At 37.8% G+C, this 9,767-nt stretch overlaps 1 protein-coding gene across 3 annotated transcripts in view; it reads right to left on the minus strand.

The window, feature by feature from the left end:
- tprb (translocated promoter region b, nuclear basket protein) overlaps positions 1–7,561 on the minus strand; it is a 25,314-nt gene extending 17,753 nt beyond the window's left edge. For all 3 annotated transcript variants that reach the window (XM_088425230.1, XM_088425229.1, XM_088425228.1), the window contains exons 1-17: positions 7,411–7,561; positions 7,062–7,166; positions 6,905–6,978; positions 6,642–6,738; positions 6,360–6,463; positions 6,049–6,213; positions 5,868–5,960; positions 5,354–5,434; positions 5,177–5,264; positions 4,953–5,093; positions 4,662–4,765; positions 3,614–3,811; positions 2,129–2,236; positions 1,806–2,032; positions 1,231–1,394; positions 938–1,080; positions 134–282 (exon numbers count right to left, since the gene is read on the minus strand). In XM_088425230.1, the coding sequence (XP_088281356.1) occupies positions 134–282; positions 938–1,080; positions 1,231–1,394; positions 1,806–2,032; positions 2,129–2,236; positions 3,614–3,811; positions 4,662–4,765; positions 4,953–5,093; positions 5,177–5,264; positions 5,354–5,434; positions 5,868–5,960; positions 6,049–6,213; positions 6,360–6,463; positions 6,642–6,738; positions 6,905–6,978; positions 7,062–7,166; positions 7,411–7,561 (2,192 nt within the window). The remainder of the gene's footprint in view (positions 1–133; positions 283–937; positions 1,081–1,230; positions 1,395–1,805; positions 2,033–2,128; positions 2,237–3,613; positions 3,812–4,661; positions 4,766–4,952; positions 5,094–5,176; positions 5,265–5,353; positions 5,435–5,867; positions 5,961–6,048; positions 6,214–6,359; positions 6,464–6,641; positions 6,739–6,904; positions 6,979–7,061; positions 7,167–7,410) is intronic.
- Between the last annotated feature and the right edge of the window lie 2,206 nt (positions 7,562–9,767).

The following is a 9,767-nucleotide window of genomic DNA, read 5'->3' on the forward strand; positions in this document are numbered from 1 at the left end:
AAAAGTAATAATAATTTAAAAAAAAAAAGATAGCTTGTTGGATTTTGTTTTGAATATACTGTATCTAAATGAACAGAAGTTGTCCCAGAACCACAGTACAGTAAATGGTGTACAATCTAAATATTGAACGAACCTCTTGGAGGCAAACTCCAACTGTGTTACTGTCTTGGCATTCTGGGAGCGAAGGTCTGAAAGCTGCTCCAGGAGTTTGTCATTCTGCTCGGTCAGTCCCTTGTCACTTTCCATTCGTTCCTTCTTATAGGAGGAAAACACCTCTTGCAACTGTAAATGCAAGAACACTTACACTTAACACTTTACAACTTGTAAAAAACAAACAAAAACAAAACAAAAAACCCCTAAAGGTTTTTACTTTCACATACACCTTAGGACCACAATCACTGAATTTTTACAGTCTGCAATTACAACAAATTGAGTCATGTTTAGAGCAATTTCATTTCATTTACTTAGCAAAATTAAAATTGAAAATATATTAACTCAACACAAAACAGTTGTTACTGAAGTACTGGTAGTAATGTTTTCATACTTGTCATTATTTCTCCAAGTGCTACTTGGGAATATGGTTAATGAAATACTTTTTGGTCTGATAGACAACAACTGAGTTATGACAAACAACATACATGACTAATGCAAGCTGCAGCAACCAAAGCAAATGCCTTTTGCTTTTAAATCAGATGTTTAGGGTCATTTTGGATTTCGATTCAAATGTGCTTGCAAACTCTCAAAAAACTTGGTTGACGCACAAGAGTTGTGCAAGGACTTTTGATTATACAGTGTCATGGAAACAGATAGTTCCATACAACTGAACCTCACACAATAAGTAATACCAACATGCTGCTGTAAGTTTTGTGAATTGTGAAGTTGTTAATGCTAAAGTCAATCTCTATGGATTAATAACACAATGGCAACGTTGACAGACCTGTCGCAATGCCGCCTTGGCCTCTAATGCTTCAGCAGAGTCACTTGTCATGGAGACGAGTGCGGTGGGTGTCCCGGTGGTAGGAGTGGCTGCAGGTGAACGGCGGGGGGTGGATGTGAGGGTGAGCTCCTCCGGTGATGTACCTTGAACAGAATTTTTAGCTTTTTAATATCCCTAACATTACATTTGTTTTGACTTTTTTTGTGTGGAAATCATATTCAAGGTTAACATTTTTACATGTACAACATGTACAATGTCCACAGAATCTTCATGCTTTGCATTGTCAACGGCACCTTGATGAGGGAAGTTGACTCCCGTTGCCTGAGCTAACAGCACACGGTACATGTCCCTCTGCCTCATGATGGACTCAGTCATCTTTAAATGCTGGCTGCGTTGCTCCCTGAGAGATTCCACCTCAGCCAGAGTGGTCTCTAAACTCTGCTCCACTTCACCACGCCTGTGACAACTCAACCAGATTAGTCCGATTCTTCATACAACACAGGCTGAATTTACATTGCATTGTTAAAGTGACATTAATTATGAACGGGTGTGGATTGGTTCAGGGAAATGAATGTAAATTAATTAATGTGAAAAACTTAATGTAAATATAAATTTGTATCTTGTAAATATTGAATACACCTGGAAAACATAAAATTGAATAGAGCAATGAAGTTGAGAATCAACACTGACGTGCCGTGCAATTAATTCCAGTCCTACATAATACAAACCAATAGAAAAGTAACTTCAGCAAAGGCATAACAATAGCAAAAAATAAACAGGAAAAAGTGCAACCCTATGTGATGACTGATGGAAAAGTGGAGTTTCTGCTAAATATTAAAGCTAGCATACATAAATGACATTAACATACTTGTAGCCAGAGGCTTCTAACTCTTCTTTCTCTTGGGCATCACTGAGATCCCTAAGGGCCACCAGAAGACGCTGATTCTGCTTTTGTAGTTCTTCCACACTCCGGAATGTCACCAGGTGTTGACTAATCACTTCTGAGGTACTGCTGACATCGGCAGAACTCAACTCATCCTCAATATACACATGATTCCCTCGGGCCTCCTCGAGCTCAATAAGGAGCACACGGACCTTAATAAATAAATAAATAAATACAGTGAAATTATATATTTAGAATAAAAAAAATCTGAACTCTAATTATCCTGATTTCAAAACAGAGCAACCTACCTGCTGAGCCATGTCTGCAAGCTGCAGTTCAAACCTTTTATTGTCCCTTTCTACAACAGAGGAACGTTTGTTGGCTTCATCAGCCTCATTCTGCAAGCGGTGCACCTCCTGAAACACAAACGACTAAATACTGAAAACTGCTGACAAAGGTAAAATGCTGTCCACAATACAAGAAATAGGACGTATTGTAAAATTGTCCAAAATGCCACATACATACTGTAGGGGCAAAATAAAAATCAGGCGACTGAAAGTAATGAATGAAAATTAGGGCTCATACACCTTATCCATTAAAACACCACTTGATAATGTTTTAGCTTTCTTCAACTTTATGGTACTATAAGTACAAGTAGTATAAGTACAAAAGAAAAAAAAACACATTTAAATAGACCTTACTTGTTTGGGAAATTGGATACACAAGTCGAGCTTACACACAATTAACTTATGAGGATTTATGATTGTATGACAGTAAAAAAATAAAAATAAAAAAAGAATGTTCATAATACATGGTTGGAAGTCATTCCTAATTACCAGATGGAGAGACTCATTTTTCAGTCAACCTTTGGTCAGAGAGTGAACATTTCGGATTTCAAGCATATATTCAATATGAAAACTAAAGTACAGTGGAGCTCTGGTTTACGACGTCCCTGCCTTACATTTTTTTTCACCTTAGGACGTGAACCGCAACATTTTTATTGTCATTTTTTTCGCCTTATGACATAAAAATAACCATTTCTCTTCTCAGTCGTGGCGGACGTGTCTACTAGGGGCAACTCGCTTATACGTTACTACACGCGTCACAGCTTACATTACTGCAATTCTGGTCTGCTATTGGTCAGTATCACGACTCCCTAAGATACTGGTCTAATATTGGTCGGCGTCACTGGGTCATGAAGATGCTGGTCTGCTATTGGTCAGTGCACAGGGTCACAATGATGGCTGCCTAAAGACTTGATCTCGTGTTAGAGTGCTTTTAAAATCATATTTATTGTGCATTTTAGTACTTAATTCAAACTTTAATTGGTTAGCCATGGGCCCCAAGATTGCTAGTGATGTTAAAGGGAGAAGTGAGAGGATGATTTATATGGAAACGAAGCTGGCGATAATCAAGAAATACGAAGAAGGCTAAACTAGGCTAGGATAGGCTACCCTCACTAGAAACATTACCATAACAAGCTCGTCAACGTCACTCAAAGGTAAATAAATCCTTTATATATTTTGTATTTATTATGTTATTTAATTGTATACATGTATATTATACATAAGTATCACTTACTGTACTATTTTGAAACCAATACTTAATATGAAAATACAATTTTGATATTTTTACCTGGGGTTTTACATGCATGAGCTAATTTAACATTTGGATTGGTTTGGATTGCCCGCCATACGGCGAAATCGCATTACGATCCCAACCGCGGAACAGATTAATCTCGTAAACTGTACTTGCACTTGGGGGAGCACTGGAACATGCCTATGAGTACTTACCTTCAGAGTATGCTCCAACTTGGCTGAAAGACTAGCCACGGATTTTTGCAAGCGCTCATGCTCATCCCTCTGCCGTTTCAGAATGGGACCCTTTGCTTCCACCTCTTGCACCATGTCATCAAGGTACTTGTTGACTCGTTTGTTCTCCAGACGTTCCAACTGCAGCTGCTCTTGGCTTTCAACATAGGCAGAATACAACTTGAAGGGGAAAAAAAAAAAAAACAGTAACAAATCAAATAACACACTAAGAAGACAAATGAGACTACTCTACAGTGAGCACAAAAATTTCAAACGTAAATTCTGAAATACCGAACGAACTTGGGCAATAATGGTGCCAGCTAAAAATGAACAATTATTAGCAATGTGTTGTTCGTCAGAGGGCCTAAATCAGGGATGCCCAAGTCCGGTCCTCAAGAACTCCTATCCAGCCTATTGTCCATATATTCCTCATCTGATACACCACATTCAAATGTTCAGCTGAAAAACAAGCTTTGCAAAAGTCTGATAACAATCATTGTTGCTTGAATCAGGTGTACCAGATGAGGGATACATTGTAAACAGACTGGATAGGGGCTCTCGAGGACTGGACTTGGGCACCCCTGGCCTAAATTGTCCATCCATCCATCCATCCATCCGTGCATCATCTTAACCGCAAATCCTCACGAGAGTCGCGGGAGTGCTGGGGCCTATCGAGCTGCAGGCTGACAACACCCTGAAATGGTTGCCAGCCAATTGCAGGGCACACATAGACAGAAACATATAACATAAACAACAATTGACACTCACAAATATTTATCTACCATCCATGCATGGTTTTGGGAATATGGAGGGAGACTGGAGTACCCAAAGAAAACCCACGCGGGCACAGAGAGAACATGCAAACAGAAGGCCGGAGCTGGAAGCAAATTTGCAACATCTGCACTATGAGGTGGACGTGCTAACCACTCTTCCATCGTACTGCCCCATTCAATTCATCGTCAATAAAATACTGCAAGATCTATGCGGGCTACCAATACTAATTTGAGAGTTGAGATTTAATTTCACATACCTCAGTAAGCTTCATTCCAGGTTTAATCTTCGCCACAGCCGCAGCAGTTGGGGACAGCGTTGTCATTTGCGCCTCACTGAGTACAGATGTTGCGTCAACGGGACCTGGACACACAAAATAGGTAACTAGACATACAATTAAGAAATGGGGGGGCAACTTAAGAGCAGACTTGTTTTTTTTACGGTGCCGGTAACAGTTAGTAAAATGTAAGCTGGTGTATTAGTAATTGAAAAAGAAAAAAAACATAACAGTGACACCCAGCATCCAAGGACATAACTGAATCCAAATGACCTCTTAGTTTAGAGTTAGAGAGGAGCTCATTGGCATTGTCCAGCTCCTTCTCAAGCACTTGGATCCTTTCCTTCAGCTCAGCAACAGTCTTATCCGAAGCAGTGTTGGCTGCTTGCAAACTCTGCTCAAGAGATTTGTTGGCTGTGGCAAAAAGACAAAATAAAGACTATCAACAGTCATCCTTCTGGACAAGTATGAATTATTTTTTACTTTTAACATCATACCTTCCCCTGCCTCCTGAAGTAGTTTATGCAACTCATCTAGAGCTCGACTCAGCTCTTCACCTTTGGATTCAGAATCAGCTGCTGCTCCCTGCCACGACGATAACACATTAGCATCCACTGAACTTCGAGGACCAATTGTTGATGTCTTGTTGGAATAGATTATGCCACACAACATACCTTGTATAAATTGCAGAGCTTAATGTTGGCATTCAGCTCATTTCTGAACTTTTCCTCTGTAGTCGCCTGCTGCTCCTTGGCCTTCAGAAAAATACAAAATTTGAAATTAACTGCAAGTTATGTGACTTGTTGCAGTTAAAATCAGAGCAGACTTAACCCCCAATCTCCTTTTTCTGATCGTGTTGCCTTCTTTTTGGCAGTGTACCAAATACTTTTGGTGCATTACCTTTGGCACACTGCACTACTCCCTTTTTGGGACACTTAGAGTAACCAAACAGCACATTTAAAAAATGCAATTCAAACTGCAGGAACCAGTGCACTCTGAGCATATTTTCAAGCACACCCACGATTAGGGATCTTTGGTATGAATCAGAGCCCTACTGTTCTTACTCTTGGTTTTTGCAGAATATCCCCCAATGCATGCAATACACAATGACCTAAAGTCCAAAAATAGGATAAATTATTTCTATGACAACAAAAGAAAAATGAAAAATATGAAGCAGGTTGCCCATACTTCTTTTAGTTTGTGAATTAGGTCCTCATTCTGTTTTTGGTGGTTTTCATTTAATGTTTTCAGACTGGCCACTTGTTCTTGGACTCTATTCAACTGTAAAACACAGAGACGAAAAACCTTTTAAATACATACATAGTATATGTTATGAAAGTTAACATATCAATGAAAGAAACAAACATGCCTCATCTGTCTTATCCTCCAGACTGCATTTCAGTTCCAGGATTTCTTTACCCTTCTGCCGGGACAGGCTCAAAAGTTCTTCACTCTTGGCTTTCAGCTCCACGTTCAGCCAAGATATTTGTCCATGCAACAACTCCTTTTCTTGTTCCATACGTTTCTCTTTGTACTAGAATAGCAAAACATAGGTCATGTTAGTTGAAAGTTAAGGCACCACTACATGTATACCCAATTCTTGCAACTAGCAAAAAGGTCACTTAAGGTATGAATTACTGGCACAAGATCCAATGGATTCATGACTAAAATACAACTCACTTTGATGTTGACTTCTACTGCTTCAAGTTCACCTAACCTCAGCTGCTGAGACATTTTAGAGGCACTGACTTCCACAAACCTCTCATTTAGTTGCCTCAAGTCATCTAGTGTGACAATGGACAAAAACAAAATCAAATAAAATAAAGATAAGCACTTTGCACGTTTATTTAGGGGATCAAAAGTAGACTGGGAGAAATTAGTAGAAGTTTCCATAATAAGAACAAATATTTAAAAAAAAGTGAGTAACACAAAAGATAATAAATAAAACTAAGGTACCCATACCATTTAAATGCTCCAGTTCCAAGCTTCTACTTTCAAGTGTTCGTACAAGTTCAAGTTTTTGAGTCGTCAGCTCTTCCTTGGCTTTTAAAAGCAAAGTCTAAAAGAAAGTGAATAAATATGATTGAACAAGTTTTGCGCAGTATATAATCAACATAAATACAGCTAAAATGTCGCAGACCGAACAGATTGAATATTAATCTTCAGTGAGAAAACAAATCAACTTATTTAACTCACTTATCAAATAAGTGAATTATATGCATTACCTTTTCTGAAATTGACTTCTCCTGAGCATTTTCATATTGCTGGTTCTTCTCACGGACACTTTTGAGCTCATTCGCTGTAAAATGAGGAAAAATCGCATACATAGTTAGCATAAAGGGTCAAGGTACATGATGAATGGAGATCGCAAAGGGCATTTACCAGTTTTCTGCAATTCATCTTTAAGTTTACAGTGTTCTTGTTTCTGCCTCTGAAAGTCTTCCTGACACTGAGCCAGCGCTTTGACTTTGTCAAAGAAATGTTGTTCTGGGAGAGACAAGAGAATTGGAGGTAGTGACACATTGTTTACGTTATTGATAACAATTGGGCTTTTAAAAAAACACACGTTATGCCGTGACGACTGAAAAATTAAGCTGCTAAGTGAAATGTACGTCTGATTATAATCAAAATAAAACAAAATGGCTGTTTACTGTTTACCGAATGTGTGCACGATGATCGAAGCCGAACATTTTAGCACTACTAGCTAGTTAAATGATGGCACATTTCTTACCACTCTCAACTCTGAATTGCTCCCGCTGCGCTTTGAGAATGTCTATTTCATAAACCTGATCGGATAGAATCTTCTCGAGTTTGTTAAGTGTCTCTTTAGACAACTTAGACAGCTCAGAACTGTCCAAGTCTTGCAGCAAGAACGCCGCCATTTTTCCGAGAGTGACGCGCAGGCGCACCTCCGCGATTTTGTTTTGGTGCATTGTGGGAGAGGAACAATTTGAACGATAACTAAAATAAATATTACAAATATATAATTTACAATGAAAAAGTATCACGATGATTTATTTGGTCTATTCTACAAGCCCATTCATTTGAGCTTTCTTTGTTTTGACGTTTTCATTTTATACAAAATCACCCAGCAGATGGCACTAACAGAAAGTAAAATGAGTTGCTCAGAGGAAGGTTGAAAATTCAAGGGATACTAAACTTATTCAGACATTTTTAATCAAAACGTTATATTTTGTGTCACGATTTGACAATCAAATTATTCTTGTGTGCAATTACGATCTTCAAAGCACATTTAATTGTCAAGGAAAAAATACGTATTGAAAATAATTATATATATATATATATAAATAAATAAATAAATAAATAAATATATATATATATATATATATATATATATATATATATATATATATATATATATATATATATATATATATATATATATATATATATATATATATATATATATATATATATATACACATATATATCTTGTACCTTTTTTACCTTTTTTAACTTTGTTTTCTCCTTTAATTTATTGCTTATTGTTAATACACTCAGAGTAATACACTCAGTGGCAACGAAAATATTTAAATTTTCATCATCCGTTCTAGTACAAATGTGAACAGGAGAGGAATGAAGGGAGAGGTTTGTCCTCAGGCAGCGGAACTATTTTAAACTCAGCTGTTACACCTGGTTGCCATGTGAGGCACCAAACATATTTTGTGAAAGGTGAGCAGTAAAGGCTTTATGAAGATCGAATTTAAAGTGTTGATAGAAACCAAGAAACATGATGACACAAGCTACTACCAACAGTTTGGTTCATGTTGACGATAACATTCCATTGATTTGGATGGTGCCATATAAGTGCATTTTTTAAATTTCAGCTGCAACAGAAATTTGCACAAACAAGATTGAGGTGTAACACTAGACTTGTGTGACAACCGTAGATGAGGTCGGCCTGAAGATGAATGTGGGTTGTTGTGGCTTGATCTCCCTGAGATTCTTCTCCCAAGCAACAGCAAACCTAAACATGATGGTATCTAGTTGTTTTAAATTTTATTTATTTTGTGTCCTTTACATCGGTTTTCTTTTTCAATCTAATAAAGTCAACAATTCCTGTGTTAAACAATCGCAATTTGCATATTTCTACTTCAAATACATAGGGGAGAAGGGAGGTAAAGGCAAGAGGCATTGCATCATGCGACTCTGCACACAACAATTGATATAGGCAGTTTGCTGATGTTTAACCATGTGTGTAATGTAGTTAATAAATGTGTGTATATTTAGTCTTTTCGATCAGCCAAAGAAGTGAGTGAAAGCGCTAATAAGTGAAGATGGCAGTGCTAAGGTCCACTGGCACAATGTGTAGACTAAATGGGCAACCAGCCTCATGATTGGTAGTAAACATTTATGATGTTTTTTTATTTGGTTGTGTGGTTTGTCTGTTCTTTTCAAACCCTTCGTTTTTGGGTTAGTATAGCGAATCTTTCTTGATGATACAGCATGTGTTATGAAAAATGAAATATATTAAGAGCACACATTTTGAACCTATCCACTTATTTGTTAAGATTTCAAACATTTTTGGCATATATCTGGTTAGGAAAGGCAGCTCCCCAGTAGCTATGACAAAAAATGGTTGCCCCCTCCATCATCTAGGTTGTGCATCCTTAGTGTAGAAGAGCAGCAGTGTGAACCACACAACACGTCACTGTTGTGTTGCATGTGTTCTGATGACCTACTTTAACTACTTTACCACTATAACACAACATGTCTAACTGTTCCCCAGTTGGACATGTAGCGGCTTTATTGTAGCCTTTCTTTCTGAAAAGCAGACATTTAGTGTAGCTTACTGGGGAAGAATCGTTTCATCACATCGGAAGTAAAGTTTACTTTAGTTATGATAGAATAGAATAGAATAGAATCTGTAGTGTCCACCAATGAGGGACAAAAGCCAGTCAACACATCATGATTATGTAACATCCTTGACACCTACTCTCCATATTTGGTGAGTGAGTGACCAAGTGTGCTCTATATTGCAATCATGTCATCATTATGGTGAGCCTTTTTTTTATGTAGGTGAACTAGAGCGTGACTGCTGGGCATTTCCAAGTCTAAACACAAAAG

This window comes from Hippichthys cyanospilos, chromosome 10 (genome assembly GCF_059441005.1).
Source record: "Hippichthys cyanospilos isolate Australia breed blue-spotted pipefish chromosome 10, RoL_Hcya_1.0, whole genome shotgun sequence".
Classification (NCBI taxonomy): Eukaryota; Metazoa; Chordata; class Actinopteri; order Syngnathiformes; family Syngnathidae; genus Hippichthys; species Hippichthys cyanospilos.